We start from the raw sequence: 16703 nt of genomic DNA, 5'->3' as shown, positions 1-16703 counted from the left end.
TGCTGCTGTTAAGTCTTGCTCATTCTCCTAAGGCCTTTTCCAGGAGGAAATTTTGGCCTTCTTTCCAGCTAGATGAGTGCAGCATCTCCCCTTCACCATAACAGAACAGGACTGCAAACTATGTACAATTATGATTGTTGCAAGCTGTGCTCACTTGCTTTTCTGTATGTTTCTAATTGGGAGAAAGTTATCATCTCTCAGAGAGAAGAGAAGAAGAAGAAGAAGAAGAAGAAGAAGAATTAATTCTGAGTAGTGTGAAATCTGAAAACAAACAGAAATTCTGTAAATTCACAAACATTTTAATAACTTGTGCATGTTTGTGGGAAAGGTAGCAAGAAAGCACGAAAATAAGATATCGGGAGTTCTACTCACACCATGAGTATTCTGTTTTTTCCTCACAGCAGCCTGAGCTTAGGAGGATGAAGATTTTGGCCTAAACAACAAATTTTCTTGACACTGCTAAAGAGGCTGTCAGAGCAGATCTGTCTGCAGCCTGTGAGCCAATTCAGGAGGCCTCTGTTGGTCCCTCACAGCTTAGTTCATGCAGTGTTTCATGCTGGAAGCCTTTGATGCCTGTGCTGATATAGCTGCTGTGGATTAAGTATCGTTTAATGGAGGAGAAATTTTACTAGCTCATTCTGTGTCACCTCAGTGGGACTGAAACACCAGATGTACCTCACTTTGCTCCCAGTTCCCTTTCATGTTGCATCACACCTCCTCTGTATGAATGGCACTGTTGCCATCTGTTCTCCAGCAATGGGGTTAAGCAGAATCTTCCTAAATCTGAAACCTGACTTTAATGACTTGTCTTTGTGGTGCGATGCAGGTTCTGGGTTGACCAATGTTAAGACAGAAGAGATATCTGAGGTTAAGATGGATGCAGAGTTCCGGCATGACTCAGGATATGAAGTTCATCATCAAAAGCTGGTAAGTAAACAAACAGTGCTTTCCACACATGCATTTTGAGTTGCTGATTCAATCTTGAACTAGTGAATAATTATGGCCATGTTTTGCTTGAGTGATGTGGATACTGAAAGTGCCAACAGAAAGTTATCATGTGAATAGATTATGATTTTTCTGGTTCTCTCTTCAATGGGAGTAAACCTGGAACAATGTCAGCGAAGAGGATGGGAAGTCACTGAGCCTTACATGAAAGGATATTCCAACAGTTCCTGTCCTTGCACTGCCATGTCACCGGATGTGCTTATATGGAGAATACTTGTCCCACAGTCCATCTGTCTCATACCGAAAGAGAAGGGATACAGAGGAAGGAAAATGCTGAGTTTAAGGAAACAAAAGAAAGAGCATTTGAGACACATAGCACAGTGCAGCAAGACATAGAATGACACTGATTCAGGAATAGAGTCCTTTCCAGCTGTGTGGTAGCACAGCTGGTAATGGTGTATGCACGGAGTATAACCTTTCACAAGAATGCCTGCTTGGGATAAAAGGAGATTCTCCACTGGCCTTAATTTTAGTTTGTGTTTGGCTTTTCTCTTGGTTTGAAAGACAGGTGTCTGCTAAGGAAGGCAGAAGCCTCCCTTGGAATGGCAGATGCAACCCCCTTCCCTCCAAGTTATTATAATTTTGAAATCAAGGGGGCTTTTAGGCAAAGATGTGGGAAATAGGAATAACAGTTCTTTACTATTATATATATAACCAGTCAAACAAACAACAATAACTATGGCAGTAACAGGAAACAATCACAAACCCAGTCCCAGCCTTCTCGGCTGTCAGGCCCTTTCCCCTCGGGTGCAGTTCCGCTCGCAGCCGGCAGGGGCGCTGGCGGCTCCCGGTGAGCAGGGCAGGTGCGATGGTTCCCCCGCGGCTGCAGGGGGCGCTCCGGAGCGAGCTCGGGGAGCACGCGGCACCAGTGCCCTGGGATCCCGGGAAGGGATGGAACAAAGGCTTCACAAACCCCTGGGCAGCTGGTCCCAGTGTCCGGCTGGACCCTCGGGAACAGCAAGCTGGAACGGCAGGCTGGAGCGGCAGGGATGAGCACAAATCCTGGATGGCAGATGAGATGTATCCAAACGGAGAACCCCCCGGAGGTCTAGGCGGGCAGGGCAAGCACAGCTACAACATAGCGAAGGCTCACAGCAGCGGCGGGGCAGGGCGGCCACGGCCTGGCTCCGAGTGGGGCAGGGAAGGCGGGCTTGGGATCCCGGTGTTTCTCCAGCAGAAAGAAAAGCAGCCGTAGAAAAAACAGCTTCCTCTCTCTCTGGATGCCGAGACCAAACTGCCCACACCCCCAGGTGAAACAAAAAGCCAGATCCTTTGTTTTCCTTAAATATTCAGCCATTTGTTTCTGTAGCAACATGTATAGGGGGGGAAAATTCCTTTAACAGAAAAAAAAACTAGGACTAAACTAAAATCCCAACAGCTTTATCTGTGTGTTTCGTTCCTTAAGATATGTTAAATTATTATTAACAGGGGAAGGGCAGGTAGGGGCAAAATATTGTTCCCCATTTGAACTGTGCTTCTTGTGAACATAAAAAGGACAATTTTGACCCAATACCAGAAGACCCAGATTTGTGAAGAAGAAGGAGAAAAGAAGAACAAATCCACACCCCAAATCCTCCATATTGTTACACATACATATCATTATATCCCAGAAACCTAAATTCTCTAAACCCAGGGTTCCAACATCAACCAAAAGCACTGTAGGTAAGAAAAGCATCTTCTAAAAATTTTTTTTGGTCGCTTAATAAGCAATGAAGAACCTATACAGCAATGTTGACTATAAACCTGTTCTGCTTCTTTTTAAAGGTATGTGATGAGGTTTCAGTTCCACAGCTTTCAATATCCTGATATTAAACTTGAAAGCTTTTTTCCCTTAATATATTAAAGCTAAGTAGTGTTTAAAATTAACATGGGACTCAAAGTTGCATTTGAACTAGGCAATCACTCAGTGAAAAGATGTTCTGCCATCTCTTTGATGCCGAGAACTGAGAATTCCCTATTTGATGAGTTAATCCAAAATGCATTAGCACTAATTTGGGAAAGTCTGATGTGCTTAGCTCAGATGGGTTAAACATGCCGATGGAGCAAACCTGTGCAGGGTGTAGAAGGGAAGGAACTTGCAGGAATGTGTGCTAGGTACAGTAGTTACTGGTTGTCATAGGCACAGCACCACCCTTCAGTGTATAAGTGGTTTGATACCATCCCAATGAATTTGGTGCTGGGAGCTCCCCATACCATGGTGGCTGATGGGGAGGGCATTATAGTCCCTGCACATGGTAATCTGTGTCATGCTTAAAATGGGACCTTTCCAGCTTTTCACAGCATTTTTTGCCATACTTTTTACTGATAGGTACAACCACTACTTAAAAATTAGTAAGCTGTCTTCTAAGTTATCGTTTCAATTGAGACTGAGCAGGGCTTCTGGTATTGCTGTGCAAGTACTGGACTGATGCTTACAGGGCCTTGCTTCCCTGCCACACACCATGTCCTGTCCAATGCCCCTCTCCATTTAGTGTTAATTCGAAAGCAGGGAGCAGAAAACACTTTGAACTGTGCTTCCATTCTGTGCCATGGTAGAATTTCCTGAAACAGTCTCCTAAGGATACTGCTTTGAATTCAGCTGCACATTGTATTTTACATGCAGACCTCTGAATTGGGTTGAAATTGCAGTTATTTTGTCCTTTATGGAGGTTCACGTTTGAACTGTACATTAAGTTGATTTTCACGGGTCGGAGTGCTTAAGGCCTTCCTCTCTTGTACATGTGTATTAGCTGGGGCATTTCACAGTGCTCTTCAAATAGTATAGTAACAGAATTTTAGTTCTAGGCAGATAAAATTCATGGAAGAAATTACTACTTTGCATTGGCTCATGCCAACGCTATCCATTGTGTGTACTTTCTAGTGAATTTTTAACTTTGTTTAAACACATTTCTTGCTTGTGACTAGGAACAGTATAAATATTTACACTGCATGCTTTAATACCTTTCTGAGGAAGGTTGTGTTTCTTAAAGAGTACAAATGTTATACAGCTCATTATAATTCTCAGCTGGTTTCTTGTTTCCCTCTGTATTTTTGTTAAATATTTGTCAAAGTATTTAGTCTTTCAGCATGAGGTAGTCATACAGTTTTGTGAATGTAATTTATTCTCTAATTCTTTTTGCCCATTTTGGTTAAAAATAACAATGATAATGATGATGATAATAATTTTAAAAGCCTGCTGTTGACAAGCAACAAAAGGGTTGTAATATATGCTCAGGTGTAAAATAATCCTACGTATTCTTTGAATACAGAACCAGGGCAGTGAAAACAATCACCCATTTTTCATACCTGCTCCTGCTTATAAAAGCCAGTCTTACTAAATGCAGAGTAAAGCATCTTGTGGTCCTCTGTTTCGCCTTATCAGTGCATATAATTCAAGTGGATTTTCTCTGGTTTTCACACAACTGTTACCTCCTAGGTTTCACATAAGTACATCACGCAGATACAGCTCATTCTCTTTGCCCTGCAAAATCTTGAAGCACTCCTTGGTGGTCACTTAAATCAGTGATAGCTTTTGTTGGCTCATCTCCTTTGGTGTGAGAATTTTCTCCCAGCTGGTTGTGTGCAAGTTTCACTGTAGTCCTACAGGTCCTTCACTACTCTTTTATCAAAAAAATGCATCATAGTCCACAAACAAGCCACACAGATGTAAATTATGACCATGCACATGATTAGCATTCTGAAAATAAAGAAATGTGTGTGCTCCCAGGTTACTCCACTCAAGCCTATCACTCATTGTGCAATTAGCTTGACTTGCTTACTCAGGGGAAAAAAGGCAGCTACTGTCTGAGACCTGTGTGAAGCTGAGAAACATGGAGCTGAGTCCCCCTTTAGCACAGCACTGCCATACCACAGTGGTATTTCCCAAATTGCCCCTCTCCAGCTTTCGGAGCTTTGCGGCACAGCAATCCAGGTTTGAATAATTAGGAAGACATGAAGTGCCATTTAATTACTGATGTTTCAATAGCCTTTATGTTGCTGTGGCAGCAGGGCATGTTAGTCAAATGTTCAGTGAGCTTTCTATTAGCCATCTTCCTTTATTTTTCTTTAGGTGTTCTTTGCTGAAGATGTGGGTTCAAATAAAGGTGCCATCATTGGACTAATGGTGGGAGGTGTTGTCATAGCAACAGTGATTGTCATTACATTGGTGATGCTGAAGAAGAAGCAGTACACATCTATTCATCATGGGGTTGTGGAGGTAAGAAAAGCACAACTGGTGTCACCTGTGCAACACAGTCAGCACACTGCTCTATAAATATTAATTTATGAAGGAAGAAACTCTGCTTTTGGCTGTTGGCATTGTTACATCCAGCAGTGTTGAATCAAATTGCTTTATTTAGTAAATGCAAACACATTGTAAACCATGTTAAAGTGGGTATAAAACCACAAAACTTTATTCTGTAACTATTCCAGACCAATCATTTCATAATGTGAAAGTTCATTTTATAAGAAATTTGACAGTAGCCAATGAGAAGATACTGCGCAAGAGGAAAAAGCTGGTTTTACTGTTGGGAACTCACGTACCAATTTCTTTATTTAGCTTTAACACTTGAGACTGGCCTTCCGTAGCTTGTGCTGTGCACTGCAAGGATGTTCCCTAGACAGATATTTTATTACTCTCTGTTTTCTAAACAAGATTTTTTGTTGCCACCAACAGCTTTTGATTTATGGCTGATCTGAAACTCATAGTTTTGAGAAACAAATAGTGTATAAGACTCTTATATAGGATTTTCAAGATGCAAATCCTTGTCTCTTCTTAGTCTGCCAAGGCAATTTGTGGTCAATTTACAGTAATTTAAAATACTTTATCTATTTCATGGTTTTAAGATAAGATCTCTGTAAGTAGAAAAACTTCATTAGGAGAAGTGGAAGGAGGTTTATGTAACTCTTTTTCTCCCTGTTTAGTTTACTCTGTGAGTGTCTGGTTTGCAGATAGCACTTGTATTATTAAGCACTTGAGACACTTGTATATGTTCGCCTTTCAGAACTGGTGTTTTACATTTTTGATTGAAACTGAAGTCTTGATCAAGTCCGTAGTTTATGTTGGTTTCACCTTGAGTCAAATGAACCTTACTTTGGTCTTGCTGGAGGCACACATGCTTCGTGATGCATTTATTTCACTGTCTGGGATAATGAAGGGTCTTAAGAATTATTTGTGTAAGCCTTTGTCTTAAGCATGTGCTTGTGCATCCTTGTGTCCACACTGTGCATATCCATGTGGTTTGAAACCTTCCAAAGAGACATGGTCAGAAGAGCACCAACAGTGTGGGATGATTTGCACAGGTAGCAACTTGTGCAGAATTTTGGACCAAGAGGCAGAAAACAGCAAACTTTAGCTTTCAATGTGATAGCTTTCAGACCATTTTGCAGAAAATTGAAGCACATTTTAGTATTAATCCACCAAGCTGATACCTGCTGCCAACAGTTGTGCCACCAGAGACTCTGCTTTGGGTGAGAATATAGTGAGAATGAAAAAACCAGGAACCTTGCTAGGCCAAAGTCCCAAATCAGACATTGAATGTGGACATATTTGCCAGTTTGGGCAAATTTGGAAATGTATCCTCTGAGAGAAGGCAGGTTACAACCACCCCTCCCCCACCAGGTTTGGGGGAAAAAAATAATTTTTTCCTCAAAGGAAAGTGAAAGAGATAAAAACTATTTATTTAACAAACACACAGGAAAAGGATAATAATGCTAAATAATAATAAAACCTTTCACTCTGCTGAGAGAAACCTGGGAAAATTTCAGAGTCTTTCCATAGTCTCTCTCTCCCCCTCCTTGGAGCTGGACAGGGTGGTGGGCCCACCTCCAGGGCCAAGGTCTCGGTGGAAAGTCCTCCCAATGTATTCTGATGTTGAAATCGTCCAGCAGAGAAGAAGGGAAAAATCGGAGTCCTAGGAAAACAAAGTTCAACTCTCTGGAGGAAAAGGAGCTGAAAAACTGGCCGAAAGCTGGCTGGAAAAAAAACAAGCCGGGTGCTTCCTCCCGCTCCCATCACTGCTGTTAGAAGCAAGAGGAATCTGTGCGTATATCTCTGTGTCCTTGAAACATGAAAACAAACTGCAAACTGCTTTGAAGGGTTTGCTCAGCTTTTTTTTCTCTCCCCCCTCTCAGGCTCAGTTTGAAGGCATAGAAAGGCACAAAATTAATTTCTGGGCATAAAGCAGAGATATGGGATACACATCATAAAGTCACCCCAAGACAACATACCATTATTGCAGTACAACCTTAAATTCTAGGTGGGCTTCACCTGATAAAATGACATGGCAAAGGTGATCCTGGACTTCTACAAGCTTTCTTTGGTGACAGTGAATTTGGAAATATTGGCCTAGAAATAACATGCACAAACTGAATAAGTAATTCATGTCAAAATGACAGCATCACTTAGGGAATAAAAAATTTTACAGCTAAAACCATAAAGCTTTAGCACGCAGATGTACCAAGAATCTTAGTGGATTTATAGAATCACACTGTAGATTGTGTCACCTTGTGGATTTGCTGGCACTGGCAGCCAGGATTCCTCCTTCTGCCAGACTTGCTCTGTGGTCTTGGCAGACTGCACAGCCTCACTGTCTGAGCTTCTCACCTGCAAGAAAGGTATAACATCTGTTTTTGTCCTAAGTCGGTAAAAATTGCGTAGCACTTGTACTGGGGACAAAAAAAAAAAACCCCAAACACCAAAAGAGCTATATACAATTGATGTTTAATACCAAAATGTCTTCAAAATTAAGCTGTTACTTTCTAAAGAGAATTAAGTTATTTAGCTACATCACACCTCTAGCATACTGTGCACAGAAAGCATAGAAGAGCAAAATGACTTGATGTAAAAATAACTGTACATCAGCTCTAGCTTGATTGAGTGTATTTTAACTAATTTGCCACCTCTTCGTTGTGTGTCAGAAGTTACTGTGTGAATTTAACTCTGTGATAATGGAAGATTACAAAACAGGTCTTATTCCACCTGTATTCTTGTCTTCCAAAAAGTCAGCTCTGTTGTACTCTCTCATTTCACTATAATTTTTTTAACAAAATAAGTTACTAAAAATCCTGTTCGCATTTTTTTAAGCTCTGAGAACGGATATACTTGTCCTATTTAGAAGTGTAATTTTTCCCTACTCTGAGAATAAAAATGTTCCAAAGTTGTTCGGCCTCCCCAAGAAAAAAAACTTCCATAGTTAAGTAAATAAATGACTGAGAGATTGAAAATTACTTACTACATGTGCACACGGGGGCTCCGACAAATGTTTTGAAGGGGGTTTTTTGCGAGTGCACTCCTGTCTGCAGGAGGTTATTCTCTCAATTGAAAGCAGGTGGCAAAAGAGAGATTCTCACGTCTGCTGTGCGCTGGGCAACCACTGACTGTCTCAGTTTCTCCTCTTTTGAGGATATCCTGTTCAAAGCTCATTTGCTTTCTGACAGAGGCAGGACCTCCAGCAGTGACAACAGGAGGGCTTTGCAGCAGGAGCAGAGATGACACTGAAATTGCTGAAGGGGTAGATGGGCAAACAGTCTCACAAGAGGTTATCTACCTAACTGAGGTATTTTTCAAGAGACATCATGTCACAAAAAAAGGAGCACCTACACCTCTTACATGCTGTGTTCAGCTTCTGCCACCTCCATATTTGGTGCAAAAAGCTTCTTAAAATGGAGAGGGGCTTTGGGGATTTACTGACAAGGAGATAATTGTGTTCAAAGCATGTCATTTGGCAGAGTGGTACCTAGGGCAGAGGTTGTAAGGAAGAGTTTGGGTAGCATCAAAATGGGTAAAAGAGAATAGAAGAGAAGACATTCAGGATGAGTGATAGCGCACGTAGGTTGATGGTTAGATGGATTACCCTGTGGCAGAGAGCTACAGGAAGGAAAGGAAGTACCAGCACTACTTATTTTAAAGGCTGAAGAGGAAATTAAAAAAAAATTGACTAAGACTGCAAGTTGGAGCTTTAGTAAATCCCTTTCATCTATAAATGCCATATTTCAGAGTTTATTGGACTTTTACTAGAAACTGATTTTATCAAAATGAAATTTTTTAATACAGAACATTGTGCAAAGGTGTTAAAAATTCAGTCTTTTTTTATTGTCCTTTTTTTTTCTAATCTCTTTTTCCTTCTTGATTTTCTTCCAAGTGTCTCATCAATTCTTTGATCTCTTCTGCCTTGCAGTTTCCTTGATTACTTTTTAATTTATTATGGTCTCTCACTCCATTTCTTTCTCACAAGCAGGTTATGCTGTGTACTTACCACATTTTCTAGTCATGAATAAGAAAAGCTGAGCAAGAGACTTAAACTAAACTAAGTGACAGAGTTCAATGCAGTGTTGTTTGGAGCTTTAAGACAGAAGTCCAGCACATGTTTTGGCATCCCCCTCCTTTGCATCCCAGCCTAGTGGGGGAGCCTCCTAGAAATGAAAATGCTCTTGGGCAGGTATTGATACACATGGAACCCTGGTCCGTAAATGCCAGAGCTTCATACTGCGTCTTAATTTTATGCTAGAAGAGAATCTGTTAGTGGGATTAGTTGTGAATTGTGAGACTCTCACTTCATGAATTGAAAAAGCACTGGATGCTCTGCCATAGTGGTGATGCAGCGTAGAAGAACCAGGGCTGACTTGGTCCAGCAGCCCCTTCAAGAGTGAACAGAATGGTGGCTTTTCCTCTGCAGCCGCTTTTATTCTTATTTTCTATAAGTGCTGGAAAGGCTGCAGGAACATTTGCCATGTTCCTGCTTCGTTCTTGCCTTCACAGCCATGTTCACAACAACTTCATCAGCAGCAGAATGCTGTTAATGCTGTTAAATTCAGGAGTCCTCAGGGTGGGGATTAGGTCTTTGGCACATTTTTACAAAATTTATATGGAATGGGTTTGTTAGGCCCTACTGCTGTTAAACTGCTGGCATAACAAGTGCTCTACTGAACACCAATAGCATGGAGGGATTGCCAGTCAAAGATTCACTGCATATGGATCTAGATGGTGTATTTTTGTGGAGGGAGAAGTTGGCAGCCCCCAGAAAGGACAGGTAAAGCAGCAGAAAATAGCCCAGCCCATGGAGTAGTGGCAGAGGTGAGTGCTGTGAGGTGTGGGCCTCTCCCCATCCCTCCCCAGCCCTGCTGCCAGCGTAGGGGACACAGAGCAGCAGGCATGAACCACACAGCTGTACCCTGGCTGCTGAGCACATGGCTGTGCAGGATGTCTTGGGCTTTGGGAGAGGGAGGTTGAAGAGGAGACAGGCTGTGAAATTCCATGGGGCTCTTTTGTTCTTGATGGATCAAAATGGTTGTTGACAGCCAAGTTGAGCACTCAGCATGCACATGGGCTGGCCAAGGGAAGCTTGCATTCTTCAGAAGAAAAAGGTTGTCACTTTTGGAGAGGGAGGAACCAGGGAAAGGAAAAAAATATTCCCTCTTCCCCTCAGTTTCTCAAACAAGGGAGATACAGCAAGTGACCTCTAAGCATGATCTTGCTACCTAAAACCATGTCACAGGAGGTGAAGAAATAGATGGATTTGGGGATCGTTGCATAAGAGAAGTACTGCATGCAAATGCAATTTAAAAAGAGAAAGAAAGCCTGTGAATGGCAGTATTAAAAGTCCAAGTTATATTGCAGAATTTGAAACACAAGGAGCACAGTGTCAGCACAGCCCAGTGATCCTTTCTGCCTGGCATCCTGTTCCTTGCCCACAGGAGTCAAGGGCTTGCTGAAAGTCTCAGGGCTCCCATCTGTGAAGTTTCACAATAGCTTGTGAGCAATATATAGAGTGATATATAACCTTTAAGTTGGATATTTCACAAAAGTATCTAATTATTGTGTAAGAAAAACACATCTGATGGGAGATGTAATGTTGATTTTAAATGCAGTTTGAGAGTCAGGACATGGACAAGGGGCACAGATATGAAAATGGATCAGATATGAAAATGGGGTTAGCAGTTCATCTGAGTAATCAAATGCATAGAGAACCATTTCTTAAATAGCAAATAAAAGAGCATATAAAGTGGAAATGGCTCTGAGAGGAGCCATTTTCTGGTGGGACTGTGGGAAAGGTGGTCCGTACTATGTTGTAACCTGCCACAATGAAAGAGCAGCTGCAAAAATAAGCTGAACAGCCTGTGTTTGTCCCAAGCATGGGAAGAACATACCTTCAGTCTTTCTCCAGGGTATCAGGGAACAATTTACCAACATTTTCTCACTAGGCTGAGATATTTCTAGTATTGCAGAGTAGATTTAAAATTGGTATCAGACATCAATACTTCTCCTTTGCATTTTTATTAAAAGGTTAGATAGAGTAAGTTTCTTGAGAGAATATACTTTCCTTTATCCTAAAGGCTATTTAGTTGCTGAAAGCGAATTGCTGTATTTCCTAGAGGTCACTGCTTACAGGAATCCACAGGAAAATGTTCATACCTAATATTTAACAGTAGAGTTTTAGGCACATTCCTGATTTTAAATTTTTTAACACTGTAAAATTTCACTTTTTACTTTTTTGCTTTTAGGAGATGATGGAGACATCAGGTAGCAAATGAAATAATTAACAACTAGACTGTTTTCATAGGTGCTTAGCAAGATAGCCAGGATTTGGTAGGTTTTGAATACACAACTACTGAGCTCATACAGGAAAGGTAAAATACCTAATTAAGATTTAGAGGCTGTTCTCACCCACTTTAATTTGATGGAGTTTTATATTACTGTAATGTTCAGTGAAGGAGGAAAATAATCTGTGGAGATGCAGGTATTCAATGGAGAAGTCATAACTGAGCTTTGTGCCTGTCTCCCAAGTAATCAAGAAAGGTTAATTTTTGTTAAGTATAAATACTTAAACCAGTGCAGACATGTCATGTTTTTTGTCACTAAACTGAAACAGACACAGCTTTGGAGCTAGAGGAGTTCTGTGTTCCTGAGTGCAATGGGATTTTTTGCTCACCTTGTGCCTGGCTGCTCTGGAATTTCCTTGCTACCCTCATTTTCTCTTTTCCAATTAATGTTTTGAGACCATCATGCCTGCAACAGATCTGAGAGCACAATGCAGGCAGAAGGCAGCCTCAAGCCACTGCCTCCAGCTTTTTGGTGGGCTTTTTCTTTTCTTTTGAGACCCAATTGATCCCAAGTATAGATATTGATATATATATATATATGCTGGGGGGGAAAAATCTCTTAATGAGGGACTAGCAGGGAGAGGCAAACGTCATCCCCCTTTTTTGTTTGGGGAGTTGCTTCCCAAGCCAGACAACAAATTCCAAAGCTGGTACTGCTGGCTTTGGTCAGCTGGTTTTGAAATCCTGCAGCAATAAAATGAGTTGGAGAGTTGTTCTTGGTGCATTATCATCTTCTGTTCAAAAAGTGAGCCAAAGGATGCTTTCTGCCCAAACACACAGGGTACAAAGTACATTGGATGGCCATAAAGTGGGGAAACAAGGGGTGTGCTGTGAATTAAGCAGGAATGTGACCCTGGTTGTCCCCTCTCCTGACAGGTGGATGCTGCAGTGACACCAGAGGAGCGCCACCTTTCCAAGATGCAGCAAAATGGCTATGAAAATCCCACATACAAGTTCTTTGAACAGATGCAGAACTAGGACACCATAGCAGCCTCATGAGTTGGACAGAAGAATGATTGCTTCACTGCCCAGTGGTGTTCAATTATAATGTCAAAAGAAAGAAAAACACTCTGCTTTATTATTTACTCATTCTCGCCTTTTGACAGCTGTGCTGTAACACAAGTAGATGCCTGAACTTGAATTAATAAAATCAGTAATGTATTTTCTCTCTCTTTCTCTTTACATTTCAGTCTTTACACTACATTATTAATGAATGTTTTTTGTGTACTGTAAAGAGGTTAGCTGTATTTAACTAGTGCATGGATAGATTCTCTTTCCCAATTATTTATCATGTAGTTCCTTAGCCAGTTGTATATTATTCCTGTGATTTGTGACAAAAATTAAGTCCTAGTTGAAACATGCTTTAAGAATTGATGGGGGATGCTTTCTGTGTCTGTGGGGTTTAGCTGCTTCTCTTTGCTGAGCATTTTTTTCTGATCACTATGCATTTTAAAGTAAACCAACATTTTTTTTTAAGTATTCCAGATGAGTTATTGAAATTTCTTTCCTCTGCAGCTGCATTTTGTTGTACAGATTGTTGCTCCTGCTGTATTAGTGATGTAGAAATTATGGGAATATACATTTGTTTCTTTGTGCCTGTTTTATGTGCACACTTTAGGCATTGAAAGGTAAACTTTATTTTCTTTTCCATGTATCTTTTTGACCTTAAAAAAATTATTAAGAAGAGTCCCTGTTAATTGTGAGCACTTCTGGGGGAAGAAGTACCTGCTGGCCAAAAATTAACAGGGGTCCTCTGCAGGATGATTGTACAGAGCCATTGCTTATGAATCGATAGCTTTCTACACTGTGTTACATAAATAAATTAAAAAAAGAACATGTGGGCAAGAGTTTTCTTTGGAAGCAGAAAACAAAGAGTTCTAAAAGTCACTTAAACAGAATACATAGGTGTTCAAACTGAGAGAGGGTTGGGATCCTACAGAGATTGTGGCACTGACAGTTGGACCAGAGCAGAAGGAAGGCAGCAGTGAGACAGGGCGGGAAGTGGGGAGTGCCAGCTTTGGCACAGCTACCCCTCTGAGATGTTGTCTCTTTTTTTTTTCCTTTTCTTTTACTTTCCATTTGTATAATAGTGTTTTAATGTAAATAAATACATTCCTGGAGGAGCCCTGTTGTAGTAGTGTGTTTCTGCGCCAACCAGCCACCCTTGCTCATGCAGAGGAGCATGACATGGATGATTAACCAACCTCCCACTTTTCTGGCCATCCTCAGGAGTGATTTACCAGCAAACTCTTCCCTCTCCTCCCTGCACCTGCTGCTGGCTTTCTGGCAAGATCCATGCCCTGCAATGTGCTATACTGGTGAAGGCAAGGAGGAGCATCCCAGGCTGCATCCAGCCTGATTCTGCTGCCTCACAGCAAGTGCCCAGGAAGGGTAGGACAGCAGCACCAGGAATTTTTTCTGCAGGAAGAGGGCAAAGCCATTGGTGAGCTGGGATACACATTCTCTCTGTTGCCTGAGAGCTTCCTTCAGCTCCTGGCCCTCCAGGAGCACTCCTGTGGTGTAGGGAGAGCACAGTAACTCACAACATAGGGCTCACCTGCCTAGAGAGATGAGACCACAGTGGGCGAGTGGATCTGAGGATCTTCAAGATGGCCTTTGTACCCAGCCCAAAATAAGGACTCTTCTGTTTGAACTTGGAGATGGATTCTAGAATAAAACCAGAGGGGTGTGTTTGTGAAAAAGGAAGTGAATTACTGTTTCTTTACAGTGAATGGGTTAGATAAAGCAGGAGTGAGGGAAGAACTAGGAGCAGAATAAAGACAGCATGATCTCTTCAGGGAAAGCCTCTTGTAACTCAGTTTGTGTGCAAGCCATGGCAGCCTCTTCTTCAGCCTCGTTGGTAGCTTTTGTCTCTGCAGCAACATGAGGCATGGCTGCAGTGGGGCTGCATAGCTCAGGCAAGTGGCTGAGTCGCCCCTGACCTCAGCTAGTAGAAAACAAGTTTCCAGTCCTGTTACTCAGGATGATCTTCCATGATCTTCCACAAAACCTCACCTGTTCAGGTAATTCACCTGCTGGCCTGGAACACAGCCATGCCGGCAGACTGACCAGGACAGATGTTCAGTCAGTGAGGGGACAACCAGGGCAGGGAGTTTCAGAAGCCATCTGTGGAGATTCAGGAGGATGAGATGGCACCTACTACTCTGAACTAGTAGTAGGAAAAACTGCAGAGCTTCCCATTACCTGTTACCAACCAAGTGTTTATTCCCTTTGCTCTTCCATCCCTACTGTGTCAAGGGATCCCTACTGTGTCAACTCAGCTCAAGGGATCAGAGCACTGGAAGTGGTTAGTGTTATTTGCAGGCCCTGGAGTACCAGTGTGTTACAAAGAAATTACTAAATACCTCTGGAGGATTTATCATCTCTGGTTTCAAAACTGAACTGATTGGGCCAGAATAACGTGTGATAGTGAGCAGAGGCTGCTCAAACTGCTCCAAAAAACCCCCCTTTTTCTTTTACAAATATTTAGGTTTGTGTCTGTTTCTGTAGGTGTTGCTATATAGGTCACAGCACGTAGAAAGGAATATGTAGGACTGTCTTCTGTGCACATGTCCAGTATCATAGAAGAAGATCCCACTTCAGGGGGAAGGCAGGATGTAATTCAATTTAGCCCAGTCTCATTAAAGAAGCATTATCAAAATTCCTTTTAGAGGAAGCTGGAGTAATCCATGTTATAAACGAGGCTTGGACTTTTTTGGGTGCAATAAAAGTCTGCTCGTTTATTAAAAAGAAAACCAGGAGCGGAGACTCGAGGTAAGCCCAAGTCCCACTCGACAACCCAGAAAAACAAACTGTGCGACACACAGGGTGTTCCCTTGGACTCAGGTTCCTCAGGAAGATGGGGGGGCTGAGCCCCGGAGCAGTTCTTATAGTCTCTTTTGATGCTGTGATTGGTGCAGCTCAGATCCTCCCTCTGATGGCTTGTTGCTAGGGTCCTCATTGGTGTTCAATTCTGTCAGTCTCTGGGGCGTCGAGTGATTGGTTTGCTCCCTAACCAATAATTCCCCAAAGTGTTTACATCATAATTATTAGGTTATCTTAAGAACATTCTAGAACATTCTCCTCCTTTCTATAGACCCACTACTTTCCCCCGTTGCTGTCCCCATCTAGTGGGCACATAGCAACATTACACTTGTACAATCGCAATAACAATTAACTCATTAACTGCATACCGCCACTCTTCTAACAAGCAACTTTTAACTTCTTCTCAACCAAAAAAAAAGAACTTTTAACCATTTATTACACATAAGATACAGACAGCCGCTGGCCTTTAAGCAAATCCCATTTATAATACCATAATCCCATGCAATCCCAGTTATAGAAAAATGCAATTGCTTTGAACACTAATTCCCAGACAGTCAGGCCTCCTAGTGTGGGGTTATGTGTCCAGTGAAATGCCTGGTGCTGCTCTTGCTACTTGTGGACAGGCTGTTAATAAATTGCTGGTTTAAACACTGATTACATGATCAGGTTTTATGATTCCTTCCTGTCTCGGTTTGGAGACAAATTTTAGGAGAAAAAGCGCTCTGAAATGAGTGCTTTTCTCTAAAGAAAGAGGGCTTCAATAACTCCCTTTTCTTCTGCCAATGAGAGAAATGGAAACCAAGGGATGAAAGTGAAAAAAAACTAAAACTGTTTATTAACAAAATAAGATACCCGCAAAGCACAGGAAAAAAAGATACTGAACTTTACACTCCACCCTCACCTCGCCGCATGGCCAAGAGGCAAAGATGGCGGCTGTCCTTCTTTGTCTCTGGGAAGAGGGGAGAAAAGAGTTCACTCAACAGCTGGGAACCTGTTGGGTTTCTGGTGTGGGTCTTCTATTCGCAGCAGGTGAAGTTGGTGGAGTTTAATGTTCCTTCTTTTTGCTGGTTTGGTACCAAAACCAGGGTTCTGGCTGGGGCCGCCCCCCCAGGCTCTTTGGGCCGAAGAAAGAACAAATCGAGACAGTTCCAGGGGAAAAAAAAAAAAACAAAAAAAAAAAAAACAACAACAACAACCCAACAGGAGCCCTCCGAAAGGATTTGCCGGTGAAAAGCCTCCAGGCCAAGGGAAGGAAAAAAACCCAAAACTCCCAGAAGCTTCTTGCCTTAGTTGCC

General features: G+C 42.0%; 1 protein-coding gene across 4 annotated transcripts in view; it reads left to right on the top strand.

Moving 5' to 3' along the window:
- The window catches only part of APP (amyloid beta precursor protein), a 200798-nt gene extending 187095 nt beyond the window's left edge, over positions 1-13703 (top strand). For 2 of the 4 annotated variants that reach the window (XM_032097649.1, XM_032097643.1), the window contains 3 exons: positions 827-927; positions 5054-5200; positions 12460-13703. In XM_032097649.1, the coding sequence (XP_031953540.1) occupies positions 827-927; positions 5054-5200; positions 12460-12561 (350 nt within the window). In that variant the 3' untranslated portion in view covers positions 12562-13703. The remainder of the gene's footprint in view (positions 1-826; positions 928-5053; positions 5201-12459) is intronic. The other 2 variants (XM_032097657.1, XM_032097647.1) reach the window with 2 other exon arrangements.
- The last annotated feature ends 3000 nt before the right edge of the window (positions 13704-16703 follow it).

The sequence above is a fragment of the Corvus moneduloides genome, chromosome 2 (genome assembly GCF_009650955.1).
Source record: "Corvus moneduloides isolate bCorMon1 chromosome 2, bCorMon1.pri, whole genome shotgun sequence".
NCBI lineage: Eukaryota > Metazoa > Chordata > Aves > Passeriformes > Corvidae > Corvus > Corvus moneduloides.
Note: the sequence above shows the minus strand (reverse complement) of the source record. Positions and strands in the feature narration are given on the sequence as shown.